General features: G+C 36.5%; 1 protein-coding gene across 4 annotated transcripts in view; it reads right to left on the reverse strand.

Moving 5' to 3' along the window:
• The window catches only part of BMS1 (BMS1 ribosome biogenesis factor), a 45,256-nt gene that overhangs the window by 17,376 nt on the left and 11,767 nt on the right, over positions 1-16,113 (reverse strand). For all 4 annotated transcript variants that reach the window (XM_067025637.1, XM_059055018.2, XM_067025638.1 and 1 more), the window contains exons 10-13: positions 14,506-15,269; positions 14,189-14,290; positions 13,130-13,287; positions 7,786-7,867 (exon numbers count right to left, since the gene is read on the reverse strand). In XM_067025637.1, coding sequence (XP_066881738.1) covers positions 7,786-7,867; positions 13,130-13,287; positions 14,189-14,290; positions 14,506-15,269 — 1,106 coding nt within the window. The remainder of the gene's footprint in view (positions 1-7,785; positions 7,868-13,129; positions 13,288-14,188; positions 14,291-14,505; positions 15,270-16,113) is intronic.

Below are 16,113 nucleotides of genomic sequence, written 5' to 3' on the forward strand. Positions count from 1 at the left end.
AACCCTCAGAATGGGAGAAAATATTTGCAAGTGAAGCAACAAAGGATTAATCTCCAAAATGTACAAACAGCTCATGGAGCTCAATATCAAAACAACCCAATTAAAAATGGGCGGAAGACCTAAATAGACATTTCATCAAAGAAGACATACAGATGGCCAAGAGGCACATGAAAAGCTGCTCAGCATCAATGCAAATCAAAACTAAAATGAGGTATATCACTTCACACCAGTCAGAATGGCCATCATCAGAAAGTCTACAAACAATAAATGCTGGAGAGGGTGTGGAGAAAAGGGGACCCTATTGCACTGTTTGTGGGAATGTAAATTGATACAGCCACTATGGAGAACAGTATGGAGGTTCCTTAAAAAACTAAAAATAGAACTACCATATGACCCAGAAATCCCACTACTGGGCATATAGCCTGAGAAAACCATAATTCAAAAGGACATATGTATCCCAATGTTCACTGCAGCACTCCTTCCAATAGCCAGGACATGGAAACAACCTAAATGTCCAAAAATAGATGAATAGATAAAGAAGATGTGGTACATATATACAATGGAATATTACTCAGCCATAAAAAGGAATGAAATTGGGTCATTTGTAGGGATGTGGATGGACCTAGAGTCTGTCATATAGAGTGAAGTAAGCCAGAAAGAGAAAAACAAATATCGTATATTAACACACATATGTGGAATCTAGAAAAAGGGTACAGATGAACCTATTTGTAGGGCAGGAATAAAGATGTAGACATAGAGAACAGACATGTGGACACATTGGGGGAAGGGGAGGGTGGGACGAATTGGGAGATTAGGTTTGACATAATTACACTACCATGTGTAAAACAGATAGCTACTGGGAACCTCCTGCATAACACAGGGAGCTCAGCTTGGTGTTCTGTGACAACCTAGATGGGTGGGATGGCAGAGGGTGGGAGGCCAAGAGGGAGGGCATATAGGTATACATATAGCTGATTCACTTCACTGTACAGCAGAAGCTAGCAAAACACTGTAAAGCAATTTTGCTCCAATAAAAAAATAAAATAAAGGACACATGGAATAACCTTAGCTAATGCTTTTAAGTGCTTCACATACCAGGCGCTGCTGTAAGTGTTTTACATGCCTTAACTATATTCTTCATCACGACTCAATGAAGGAGGTATTATTAATGTTTTCTACTGAACAAGTAAAACCACCATGTGTTTAGAAAGGAAGACTCAATATCATGAAGACTCTAATTCTCTCTTTTACATAGTTACAATGAAAATACCACCAAGGATTTCCAGTCTGGAAAAGATAGTGTAGACATATCTCCTCTGTTCCTCCTAACTGTGTATAGCCATCAACTCCAGAAATGATGCAAGAGCACCAGAGACAACCAAAGGAGAACTCTGAAAGGTGGAAAGACAAAGATGGGCTGGTGAGCGTCCCCAGGACCAGAGGAATGACATAGTGGCCTATGTCTCACTATACCACAACCCACAGAAAGGCAACTTAGGGCCACCATTTCCCAATCTGCAAGTGGCAACAGAAGGCAGCCACAGAATGAGATAGGCTCATTCTTCCTTCAGATTGAACCAGATCTCACCAGTAACCCAGGTAAACTGGGTATCCCACTGACAGCAAGTGATGAAGGAAAGTGCTAGCCTTCCCAAAGAGCTTGAATCTCCTTTCCTCCACCAAGATGTACCAGGTGCCCAGGGGTTATCAGCAAGGAGGGATTCCACCAGGCATGAGACTCCCCTCTTCCACCTTAAAAACAATATGCGTCCAGGCAGGACCAAGCAAAGGAGATGACCCCAGAACAAGCAAACTGGCCCCCAGAGGCCAAAACAACTTTCCCCAAACTAGTCACACTAGGTGGCCCAGCCTAGGGAAGCTCCTCTATGCCCCCCAGGTAGTACCAGCAGGAACGAGTAGCACCAGCAGGAACGAGTAGCACCAGATAAACCAAGTAGAGCAAAACAGTACCACAAAGACTCTGAAATTAAATTGTCATTGGAACCACAGCCCATGAAGTAGACCAGGGCCTGAACATTAAACCTAAACAGGATGATCGCCTGCTAAAATTTAAAAATTACATAGGACCCAGGGTCTCCAAACAAAATGTGTGGCTACAATAGAAAATCACCTGTTATACCCAGAACCAAGAAAATCATCATTTGAATGTGAAAAGACAACTGAAAACAACACTGAAATAAATCAGATGTTGGAACTATCTGACTTGTACCTTGAAGCAGCCATTATAAATAAAATCATAAAAGCAAAAAAAAAAAAAACTTCAACAAGCAACTATAAACTTACAGCAACAACCAAAAAATTGAAAACCTCAACAAGAAATTGAAGAACAAAATGGAAATTAAAGAACAGAAAAATACAGTAACAGAAATTTAAAAACTCGCTACGTGGGCTCAAAAGTAAGAGTAGAGATGAAAGAGGATGGACTCAGAGAACTTGAGGCCACATAATAGAAATCATTCAGTCTGAACAACATAGAGAAATCCTAAAAACAAATGAAGAGCGCCTCAAAGACCTGTGGGACAGAAACAAAAAAATCCCAACATCTGTATCATCAGAGTCTCACAAGGAGTCTGGAGCTGAAAGAAATAATGACTGCAGATTCCTAAATCTGTTGAAAGACACAAACTTACAGAGTCAAGAAGATGAGTTAATCTCAAACAGAGTAAACCCCCAAAAATTCACACCAATCAAACTTCTGAAAACTAAAAACAAATAAAAAATATCTGAAAGCAGCCAAAAAGAAATGACAGATTACCTGTAGGGGCACACCAAGTAAAATGACAGCCTATGTATCTATTCTTTAGAAATGAAGAAGGAAACATTCTCAGATGAAGGAAAACTACAGGAAATTGTAGCTACCATACTTACCTTTAAAAAATGGCTGAAGAAAGTTCTTAAGCAGAAAGGAAATTATAAAAGGAGAAACCTGAGACCATCAGAAAAAACAAACAAACAAAAAGAACAGAAATATGGATACACAGAACAGACTATCCATCTTCTTATGAATTTGTAAAATCATATTTCATAGTCAAAAAAATTATACCACTATCTAATATTCAAGACAATGATATTTAAAAGTGGGGAAACTATAACAAACTACTAAATATAACAAAAAAAAAGCAAACTCACAGATACAGAATAAACTAGTGGTTACCAGTCGGAAGAGGGAAGTGGGGAGGGCTAACAGAGGGGTAGGGAACTAAGAAGTACAAACTATTAGGTATAAAATAAGCTACAAGGATATATTCCCCGTACAACACAGGGAATACAGCCAATATTTTATAATAACTATAAATGGAGTATAACCTGTAAAAAGTGTAGATCACTATATTGTACATCTGTAACTTACATAATAATAAAAAAAATCTTTTTAAGTGGGGAAGATAAAAGGGCCTAAATGGAAGAAAAGTTTCCATTTTACTCAAAGTGGTAAAATGTTGGTAACAGTAGGTGTAATATTACAATATGTATATAGTCTATTTTGACCACTTCTAATCAACATTGTACTGGAAGTTTAAGCCAGTGTACTAAGACAAGAAAAATAAGTCATCCAGATAGCACAGAAAGAAGTATAACTGTCTTTATTCACAGATCATATATGATGGTCTTTGCTACACAATGGGCAAAAATTGCAAATTCCATGTGATAAAGGATTGTATCAAAAGTAATTAAGAATTAAACTTCAATAATAACACACAACCAAAGTAAAATAATGGGCAAAAGATTTGACAGACACTTCACTGAAGAAACACAGATGGCAAATATGCATGTGAAAAAAGGCTCATTATCATTAATCATTAGGAAAGTAAAATGAGATACCACTCTAAACCTTAAGAAGTGTCTAAAATTCAAAAGACCAACATAACAAGCACTGGCAAGGATGTGGAGCAATTGGAAGTCTCATAAAGTGCTAGTGCAATGCAAAATGGTACAACCACTAAGGAAAACAATTTGGTTATTTCTTAAAAAAAATTAGAACTACATCTACCATATGATTCATTTAGTCCACTATGAGGTATGTACCCAAGAGAAATGAAAGCAGTTGTTCATACAAAGACTTGAAGAAGAATGTTCACAGTAGCTTTATTTGCAATGGCCCCAAACTGGAAATAACATAAATGTCCATCAAAAGGCGAACAGATAAACAAACTGTATTGCATTATACAATGGAATACTACTCACCAATAAAAAGAAATTAACTATGCAGCAATAAAAAGAAATTAACTATGCAGCAATAAAAAGAAATGAAGATGCAACATCATGGATGAATCTCAAAATGATTTTTCTGAGTACAATAAGTTAGAAAATACTGCATACCATATGATTCCATTTATATCAAATTACAGAGGATACAAACTCTTGTATAGTGACAGAAAGCAGAAGAGTGGTTACCTGGTAATAGGGAAAAGACAGAAGGCAGGGATAACAAGTGGCATGAAGAAACTTTTGGGGTCACAAATATGTTCATTATCTTGATTGTGGTGATTGTATACTCATGTCAAAGCTTATCAAACTGTACACTTTAAATATGTGCAGTTTACTGTATATCCATTAAACCTCAATACAGCTACTAAAAAAGACACAAATCCACCACACTTTCTTTTGGAAACAGAAAAGATGATTCTTACGTTTCCATGGAAAAATAAGTAAGAGAATAGTCAGAAAAATTCTAAAAAACCTAGCAGAGACAGGGAGAGATAGGAACCAGTCATACCAGTTTTAATAGTTGGTGTCTTAATAGCATACTAAGCAATGATGAATGAACCAACAGAAATCAACGACATAAACTAGAAAAGTCCAAAAACTTTTTTCTATATCTATCAATTAAGAATATGACAAAAAGAGCATTTTAATCAGTTGGGAAAAGAACAAATAGTATTGGAAACAACCTGGTGGCCACCTGGGAAAAACTCTATCTATGCCTCTCAACTCACACTAAAATAAGTAGCAGATGAGTAGGTGATTTAAATGTTAGAAAAAAAAAAAAGAAATCAGGAAGCATTAGAAAAAACAATGGAAGATTTTTCTTCTCTTTTTTTAGATTTTTTTTTTTTTAACAAAAGACCTTTTTAAGTATAAGACAAGTCCCAAAAGTCATTTAAGGCAAAACTGATAAATCTAACTTCATTAAAAAAAAAAAATTCCACATGAAAGAATCATAAAGTTAAAATACAAATGTTAAAATAAGGGGGTTAAATGTGGCACCTCATATCACAAAAAACTTATTTCTCTAATATATTAAAAATTCTTATAAATAAGTATGAAAAAATATCAACAATAACCCAATAGAAAATGGGCAAAGCATAGTCAAAGACAGTCATGGAAGGAAATACACGTACCCCTAACACACAGAAAGGTGCTCAAATTGGCAGAGACCCAAGATTCTGTTAGTGCTCTGTTCATTAATTGTGACAAATGTACCATCCATATGTAAGATGATAATAATGGGGCAAACTGGGTGTGAGGTATGTGGGAACTCTGTACTATATTCACAATTTTTCTCTAAATCTAAACTATTATAAACTTTAAAAAAATAAGCAAAAGACTTAAATGGATACCTCACAAAGGAAGATATTAAATTGGCCAATATGCACATGAAAAGATATGCAACATCTTTAGTCATCAGGGAATTACAAATTAAAACCAGGAGATAACTATTTCACACCCACTAGGATGTGAACTGAAATTGTCATCCATTGCTGGAGTTCTCTTTGAAGAACTGTGGGGCAGTTTACTTTGTGATCAACCCACAGACACAGGATGAACCTCCCACTCAAAATATGGTTTGCATATTGAGACAAATGACACACACATGAATCAAGGGGATATGGAAGGATTTATAATTCACATAATGAGACTTTTTGGGGAGAGTAGGGCAGACTTCCCAAGCTACTTCAAATACAGCTTGGGAGAGCAGGCAGGAAAGGAGAATAGCTTGAGCTATTGGTGGTTAGGAGGTGGTGGGGCTTTGGTGACAGCTGGAGTGTATATGGTTTGAACTCCTTCCTGATGCCAAAAGAGGAGCACCTTGGCTTTTTTATCAGCTTGCCCAGATGTAGGACAGAAAGGGGGACAGAACAGGTGGGGCTTAAGAGCTGTCATCAGTCTAACATTAAAAATGGAGTCAAAATCTATTAGTTTCTTATCAAGTTGGGTGTCCATCTACCCACCCCATAGCTCCGCCATTCTACTCCTAGGTATTGCCAAGAAGAAATGAAAACCAATTTCCACAAAAAAAGACCTATATGTGAATGTTCAGAGCAGCCTTAATTGTAATAGTCAACTACTGGAAACAACCTAAATGGCCATCAAGAGAAAAATGGATAAACAATTGGCATATCCATGCAACAGAATACTTATTCAGCAATAAGAAGAAACAAATTATAATATGAATGAACCTCAAAAACAGTATGCTAAGTAAAAGAATCTACAGACAAAAGAGTATTTTTATTATGTAATTCTAGAAAGGGCAAAACGAATTTATAGTGAGAGAAAGCAGATCATTGGTTGGCTTGGGGCTGCTGTGATGGTGGGAGTAGGGACTGACTGCAAAGGGGCATGAGGGTTCTTTCTGTGGTGATGGAAGTACTTTATTTCTTGATTGTAATGGTAGTACATGAACATATACAATTGTCCAAACTAGCCAAACAAGAATATTCTTAAAACAGGTATACTTAATTGTATGTAAAACATATCTCAACAAGGTTGATTTATCAAAAAGTAAAACACTGTGTTGAGGGAAAGAACCCAGACACTAAAAAATTCATATTGTCTGACTACATCTGTATGAAGTCCAAGATCAGGCAAAACAAATCTATGGTGTTAGAAATCCAAAAGTGGCTGCCTGGGGTAGGGGGTGGGTGCTGACTGCAAAGGACACAGACAAACATTTAGGGTGTGACAGAAATGTTCTTATTCTCATTTTGGGTGATGGATATAAGTGTATATAATTGTCAAAATATATTAGGTTGAACATTAAGCTATACCTTAATTTTTTAAAAGTGCTTTCCTTAAAAATAAAACCAAAAAATTCCTTTTCTAATCCCACAACTAACAAATACAAGAAAAAGAAAAAAATCAAACCTTGTTAATTTTTTAATCATGAGAAAAATAGTAGAATGAAAAATAAATCCAAAAGTTATGGATCTAACAAAATAGAGAACATGCAAATCTAACTAAAAAACAAAAAAGAAAAAGAAAAAAGGAACAATGTTAGAAATGAGAAAGTGCAAATAACAGATGAGCGCTTTATTCTATTATAAATTCAAAATTTCACTGAAAGTCTTGTCAGAAAATATTATGAAGAATATCTCATGAAAATGTCAAAATATAAACACAAATATCACAACCACCACTGCAATAAAACCAAATTTGACCAATGATCATAGAAGAAACTGAAAATGTTTCTTAGGAAGCCTTTACATACCTATGCATGCCTGCCAAAAATGCTTAACCTGAATCTTAACCTGAATCTAATCACAGCACATAAACAAGAATGACTATTTTTAACAATGCATGATAAAATTTATGGAAAGCTTCCCACTCTTCTTCAATGTCCATATCTAACAAGTCAACTAACCAGAGGGAGAAAATAAGACCATCATGAAATGAGGAACTAGAATGTTACTCCTGTCAGAACTCTTGTCACAGTTCCCCAAGCCATTTCACAATTGACTAATATTTTCAACTTGACTATTAAAGATATGGAAGAAAATAATATATAGAGAAGGCAGTCTTCTCTGAAGAATACAGCCCTTTACTTACCATCTTCTGCTAAGATCTTGGCTGCATCTTTATCCTCTTCCCACTTCCCAGTCACGAAGCAATCTCTGATACTGTTCATAACCTTACACAGAAAAGTCAGCTTAGTTGACAGGCTAAATCATTCAATAAATAACTGCTTTGAGAAACAGTAGGTGACAAATTCCCTTTAAATACTTTTCAAGACACTTCTATGGATATTTTCATTCCAAGTGGGCCATGAAATAACTTTGATGTAGATAGTATAACAACACATAAAAACATAAATATTATAGCATTAACCAGTGGATAGGGAAAATAACGTCAGCCCAGTGACTTCATAAGTAAACAAACAGATATTTACTAATTCGTTAATCCAGACTTATCATGGCTGTTTGAAAACTTAATTCCTCTGCCAAAGACAAAATGCCTTGTATGAGCCCAACAGTACAAAGAATATTGATGAGGCTCCCACTCCCAGATCTGCCAGATCATCCAGTACACACATGTAGTGGATGCTGAATACACCTCTCAAATACAGGCTAAAACTTGTACACAACTCTGTTTCAGACTGCTTCTTGGGAAACCTGTCTTAAGACAGCCCATGTCACTCACTGCCAAGAGCTCAAATGCACATATAAAGAAATCTTCACATAGGTCCTGGCTTTCAATCACATTTTGATCATGATTCACATTTTTCAGATACAACCTCACTCTCAAAGAGTAGCCTTGAAGCTAGCATGATTACAATGGATGCAAAAGCAAATCTGCTCATTTACTCATTCCTTCATGCCTACAATCACTCAGTAAATATTTACTGAACATCTACTCTGTGCCAAGAAGCTCTGCAGGCACTGAATGGCAAACTGTTCCAAAAGATCCTTGCTTTCATGAAGCTTAACAATTGACTTAGGGGAACCAGGGACCAAATACATTTTAAAAAATAGACACTCCATGATAAAAACCCTCAACAAACTTAGAAGGGAACTTCTTAAATCTGATAAAAGGCATCCATAAAAAACCCACAGTTAGGGCTTCCCTGGTGGTGCAGTGGTTGAGAGCCCGCCTGCCGATGCAGGGGACACGGGTTCGTGCCTCGGTCCGGGAGGATCCCACATGCCGCGGAGCGGCTGGGCCCGTGAGCCATGGCTGCTGAGCCTGCGCGTCCGGAGCCTGTGCTCCGCAACGGGAGAGGCCACAACAGTGAGAGGCCCGCGTACAGCAGAAAAAAAAAAAAAAAAAAAAAAACCCACAGTTAACATCAAACTTAATGGTGAAAGACTGAGAGCTTTCCCCTTAAGATCAGGAGTAAGACAAGGATGTCTCCTCTCATCACTTCTATTCAACATTGTACTAGGTATTCTAGTGAGGGCCATTAGGCAAGAAATTAAAATAAAAGGCATCCAGTTTAGAAAGAAAAACTATCTCTATTCACAGGTGGTATGATCTTGTGTATAGAAAACCCTAAGGAATCTACTGAAAAACTATCAGAATAAATGACTTCAGCAAGATTGAAAAATACTAGATCAATATACAATAGTAAACTATTTCTATACACTAGGAATGAATATTCAAAAATGAAATTCAGAAAACAGTTCCTTTTACAATCACATCAAAAAGAATACTAGGAATAAATCCAACAAAAGATGTGCAAAGCTTATACTCTGATAACTACAAAACATTCTTGAAAGAAAAGATCTAACTAAATGGAAAGGCATCCCATGGTAACAGATTAGAAGACTTGGTATTGTTAAGGTCTCAATACTACCCAAGTCAGTATAATCCCTATCAGAATCCCAGTTGGTTTCTTTTCAGAAGAAGATTCTGCAAAGAATTCTTTGATTCTAAAATATAGAAAACCCAAGGGATCCAGAAAAGACAAAACAATCTTGAAAAAGAACAAAGTTCGGGGATTCACACTTCGTGATTTCAAAACGTACTACAAAACAATAGTAATCAAAATAGTATGGTACTAGCATAAGGACAGATGTATAGATCAATGGAATATAATTCAGAGTCCATAAATAAACCCATTTATCTACGGTCAAGTGATTTTTACCCAGGGTGCCAAGACAAGGCAATAGGGGAAAGAACAGACTTTTCAACAGGTGCTAGGACAACTAGATATCCACATGCAAAAGAATGAAGTTGGACTCATCCCAAGCCAAATACAAAAATTAACTCAAAGTGTATCAGAGACCTAAATGTAAGAGCTAAACTATAAAACCCTTACACAAACCATAGGAGTAAATCTTCATGATTTTGAATTTGGCAATGGTTTCTTAGATATGATACCAACAACAACAAAAATACAGAGAAATTGGACTTCATCAAAATTTAAAACTTTGTGCTTCAAAGGGCACAGAAAAGATAACCAACAGACTAGGAGAAAATATTTGAAAATCATATACCTGATAAGGGACTTGGATCCTGAATACATACTCAATGATAAAAAGACAAATAACCCAATTTTTTAAATGGGAAAATAGTATGAATAGATATTTTTTCAAATAATATATACAAATGGAAAACAAGCTCATGAAAAGATGTCTAACATCATTAGCCATCAGGTAAAGGCAAATCAAAACTGCAATGAGATATTACATTACATCACACCTCCTAGAATGGTTATAACAATAAAAAACAAGAACAACAAAAACAACAACAGGTAATAACAAGTGTTGGTGATGTTATCCCAATATGGAGGACTCAAAAGCTATATATATTGCTGGTGGGAATGCAAAATGGTGTAGCCACTTTTGAAAAAACAAAAGGGAGAACATATAAGAAAAAAACTTCAGGGGACTTCCCTGGTGGTCCAGCAGTTAAGACTCCATGCTCCCAATGCAGGGGGGCCCGGGTTTGATCCCTGCTCAGGGAATTAGATCCTGCATGCTGCAACTAAAAGATACTGCACACGGTAACAAAGATCCCGCATGCTGCAACTAAGACCCCGCACAGCCAAATAAATAAATATTTTTTTTTTTAAAAAAAGGAAAAAACTTTAACTGTTTTTAGTAATCATATTAATAGAAACATGTGTAATGTTATTCTGACACTTCTATGTATAACTGGGATAAAGCAAATAATTACACAATTTTCTAATTTAATCATCTTCAAGTTCAAACAGGGACTAATTCTACAGTGGAAAAACAAGAGATATAAACATAAGATAAAAGAGATTAAGTAAGAACCCTGTAGTCGTGAATCTGAATTGAAAATGTATGTATGAATTTTCCTAGCTCTGGTCACTGAAAAGGCCTAGAAACAATGACCGACCCATAGCTATGAGTATACATAGACCTAGACTGTGATGTTGAAATACCATTTTGTACTAAGAAAAATCAGGATTTCTTATGGCTGTTTCCAAGTATGGCATCAGAAATATACAAGATGATACTGGAACACCTTATCATATCAGACAGCAATGAAGCAATCTAAGGACCACTAGGATCATGTCAAAAGGACTCAGGAGCCAATTTGAAAAGACTCTCACTGGTCACAGATGCAATAAATATGATCATCAGTAAGGATAACAAGTGCAGTGGAAGGAAACACATCAACTATATTTAAATTCATGAGTTAAAAAAAAAAGAGTCACCTTTGGAGAATCGTTCTGAAAACTGATCAAAATAATCAAGGATTTATACTGCTTATATGGAACTGGGTAACCAAATAGTAGATGAGAAGTTTCTCTTTATAGAAGTATTCCAGTTAACAAGAGAAATTTGAACAAAATATCACCATTTTACATACTTAATAAATTAATGGATCTAGGCATTGAGCATCAATAGCTAACATCACAAGATGATTTTATGTGCCTCCTAATGAAAAAACACCACCACCTAGGAAGCAGTCTTGCCAGAAAATCTGAAAACAAAAAACGAAAACCGCAAACTTAAATCTAATCAAACTTCTAGATGCATTGTCCAGAGAGTAGCTACAACATGTGGTTATTTAAATTCTAATTAAAATTAAACAAAACTTAAATAAAATTAAAATTTTAGTTCTTCTGTCTCACTAGCCACATTTAAAGTGCTCAATAGCCACAAGTAGCCACATAAGACAATTCTTTACCCATCACCATAGACAATTCTATTGGTATTGCTCTGTACCAATTTATAGGAAATACAGAGAAGGGTGGAGTCTGACAGACCGCACATAGGGATGCAATGTGTCCAGGAAATCCAGAATATGAGAAACTACACATCAAATACTTGGTTTCTTAAACAAGTGAAAAGGTAAGGAAAAAAGAGATGGGTGGAGGGGAATATTGTAGATTGAGAGATTTAAAAGGCATAGAGAAAAATAAACAAAAATAACCTGGTAAAACTAAACTTTGGTGTTTACTGATACATACTTGGAGGATGAAATTATAAAGAAAAGAAGGAAATGATTACCATAAGAGTCGTGATTCCTTCTGCAGGGAGGACTATGACTAGGATGGACACATGGTGGTTACAGAAGTACTCACCTAGTAATCCATTCAGTTAAACAATTACTTTTATGTGTTTTTCTATAATCTGTATTAAATTTTACCCAAAAAATGCTTACATAAAAATCTCAGGGATTCCCTGGTGGTGCAGTGGTTGAGAGTCCACCTGCTGATGCAGGGGACACGGGTTCTTGCCCCGGTCCGGGAAGATCCCACATGCCGTGGAGCAGCTGGGCCCGTGAGCCATGGCTGCTGAGCCTGCGCGTCCGGAGCCTGTGCTCCGCAATGGGAGGGGCCACAGCAATGAGAGGCCCGCATACCAAAAAAAAGAAAAAAGAGAAATCTCGTAAAGTGCACAAGTGCTACCCAGTGAATTAAAATACATAATATGATAGCCATTGGGCTTCCCTGAGGAGTGACACTTCAGCTAAACCGAATGATCAAAAGAATTCAGCCTTGGGAAGATCCAAAGAACATTCCAGAAAAGAAAACAGAAGACAAGAGGTCTAAGATGGGATTAAACCTGGCAAGTTTAAGAACTGAATGAATTCTCTAGTGTGACTAGAGAGTGATGAGTGGGGGAAGAAAATTTACCAGTGTCATGGATTCCTGTTTGCTTACAAATAGTAGAAATTATAAATGTTAACTCAGGGACACTACGTATCTCCTAGTTATAAAACAAAAAGTATCTCAAATATATGAAAACCTATGTGCAATGCTTCAAAATAAAGATTAACAATACTATTCACACTTAGAGTTGAAAACTAACACACCACTGTAAAGCAATTATACTCCAATGAAGATGTTAAAAAAAAAAAACAACAAAAAATAAGAAGCAAAATAACAGGTAGGCAATACTGAAATCACATAATCTTTTAAAAAAATTCCCTAATTTTCTCATAAGTCAAATACACTACTTATATTCAGCCTCACCTCCTCTAAATCCCAATCATGGGGAACCTCCACATGAAATCTGGAGCAGTCCAAAGAGTCAGCCTTGTGCTTACACTCGCTGGCAGACTGGCTGACATGAAACAACCCTCCGAGCTCTTCCTTGGTATCACCATCTTCTTCTTCATTATCCTCTGTCACTAAAGAGACCACCATGATAGAAAAGTGAGAATAAATCCACCCACTAGAGGACTAGGGACTGAGGGTCTCTGTTTGCAGTAGGTATGATGTGTGCCCCTGAGCACATCAGCCACAGACACAGAAAGGCCATGGAACTACTGCTGAGCAGGTCTGGAGGACATCTGCCCTCCTGCAAGGCAGCAGCAAAGTATCCATTGAGGAGGGAGAATACTGGGGGATGGGGCAGGGAGGGGACATTTAAAGACAGAGCTTTCAATTATAAAGAGTTTCTCTTGAAGAGTGCTGTCTCTAATCATTAAGAGTACATAGAAAAAACCTGAATGGAAGTCAGTAAATACCAACCCCCGATTCCATGCTCCTACCCCACATATACTCCTTGGCCTTGCTATAACCATACAGTAAATAGGGACCACAATATCAGGTTCACCACTTTATTTTTTGCATTACTGAGTCAAGCTCTTTCCAAAAAGAACATATAGACAAATTTAATAAAATATAAAATCAGAGGAGAAAGGCAAAAGGAAAAAACAGAATGAGTAATACAGAGCACTCATTCTCAGAGAGGAAAAAACACCTTTTCAGGCAGAATTATTTTTCTGGTACTAAATTCTACAAAAAAATTCATGAAGGATTTTCTATAGGGGGTACAAAATGACATAATGAAGACTATTCTTATCAAAAGTTTTACAGCAAACCCATAAATCTACTTCATACGACTGATTTATGGTCCTCATGAGCTGATGATTAAAAACATCTGCCGAATATAAACTATGACGGCCAGGAATATCTTATGGATATCAAAAGTACCACCCAAATCCTCTAACCAATTTCTTCATCTCCTTTTCAGAAAATAGTCTAAGAAACTAAAATGTTTCTAGATCTGAACCAGAGCTCCTTTACCTGTCCCATAAATGAGCTTTCGAAGGTTTGGAGTTGTTTGTTGCTGCCTCAGAAAGGCCTCAGCTGCCTTCCTGGAAAGGTCTTCCTTCCACTTGAGGGCACCTGAAAGGACCAACACAGACATCAGTTAAGTCTGTTTGTCTGTCGTCTCTGCTTCAAGCTCATCACTCATTCATCCTGAAATCCTTTAATGAGGTGTAATACTTGAACAGTTAACAAAGTCTCCAAAACAGCAGACCCCAAATGGTAGATATTCTATTTGTAGAACATTTTCAGTGCCAAGTTTGCAACGGCAGTTAAATTAAATTTAAGCATACCTGAAGTTTCTGTGGAATAGTTATTTTCTTCCTTATAATCTTCTTCCTCTCTGAGTAAGTCTTCTATATCACTGGTGTCATCAGTTAAGCTCTCTGACACCAGTTTCTGACTACTGACCACTTGAGAAGGCTTTGGAAACTTTTTCCTAATAACCTCTTCATTTTCTGAATCATCCTCCTCTGTACTGAGAGAGGAGTTTTCTTCAGATTCATCTTCAGATGCAAATGCCTCTTCAGCTGTGCAATGACCTGAATCTGAAGTGGTGAGGGTTGCTTTTTTCATTGTCAAAGACTTCTCCAGATTCAAACTATCACTCAGATCACTAGTTTGTAGCAGTCCTGGCTTACCACCTTCTCTAACAGCTTTAGATTCTAAAATATCCCTCTCTTCCTCTGCAGTGGAATCCTCTTCTTCAATGCTTTCATCAGCTTCCTCTGTTGCTTCTTCTACTGAGCTTCTCTCAAGGTCATCATCACTGTCAGCAAACGCTGGCAAATCCACCTCAACGTCTTCTTCCATCTCAAGTTTTTGCCGTTTGATACCTTTACCAGACATATACTGTTTACCAGTCATTTCAGCATCTTCCCCCTCTTCTGTTTCATCATCACTAGAGCTATTTTCCAACCTGTCACCTTCAGACATTTCTTTATTATCTTCATCATCACTATCTCCAGATTCATCTTCTTCATCTCCAAAAATGGCTTTCCGACGCACTCGACCAGTTTTTAAATCTACCTGCTTTTCCTCTTTTGGCATCCACAGCCTATATTAAAGAGAAAATGCAAAATAATTCTATTTGTACAATAACCAGCTAATCTGCAAGTCAATAAATATGCAAAGAAATAGAAAATAATGTCAAGGAATGGTTTTAAATGACAGCATATAAAGGAATGATGTGATAAATACTGGAATAGTTAATAAGCAAACTCATGCATATTTCCATAATATCACTCTACAAAAGAACTTATAGAGAAAATAAAGAGATAACCTTTATAAAAAAAGTCTAATTTTAGAAAGAAACTGCTCAAAAGGGAAGCGAGTGCTTAACAGATCTTTTAGAAGACCCATTAGTTCCAAGCTTGAAACAGATGATCCTTAGAGAAATGGCTGACTGCAGGTCCAAGGCAGGGAAAGTACAAAATAAGCCTGGAACATCCTGCTGTCAGAAAGCAAAAAGCACTCAAGCACTAACAGGGACATGCCAAAAGGACACAGAAGACAGACTGAAGGGACAATATAAGCATCACAAAGACTAATGATAGTAATGGGATAATAACAAATATTTTTTTAAAACTCCATTAGTCAACAGTGATACTAAAATAAATGGGTGAAAGCTCTTTGTTAAAGAATGCCAGCTAACGAATGGAGAAGGAATAACTAAGAATATTCCCATTTTGAAATCACCAGTGCAATGCTTGATAAAGTGAAGATGCCAAAAATACGGGATGAAATAAAAAACTATCAAGTTATTTAATATAGCAGTATTATATAAAACTGTAAAAAAAACCAATTAGAAAAATACTAAAAATTGTATTAAAAGAATGGATAAGTTTGAATACATCAATGATAACAAAACGATGACTATATATAAGAAACTATATAGAAAA

Source organism: Kogia breviceps, chromosome 2 (genome assembly GCF_026419965.1).
Source record: "Kogia breviceps isolate mKogBre1 chromosome 2, mKogBre1 haplotype 1, whole genome shotgun sequence".
NCBI lineage: Eukaryota > Metazoa > Chordata > Mammalia > Artiodactyla > Physeteridae > Kogia > Kogia breviceps.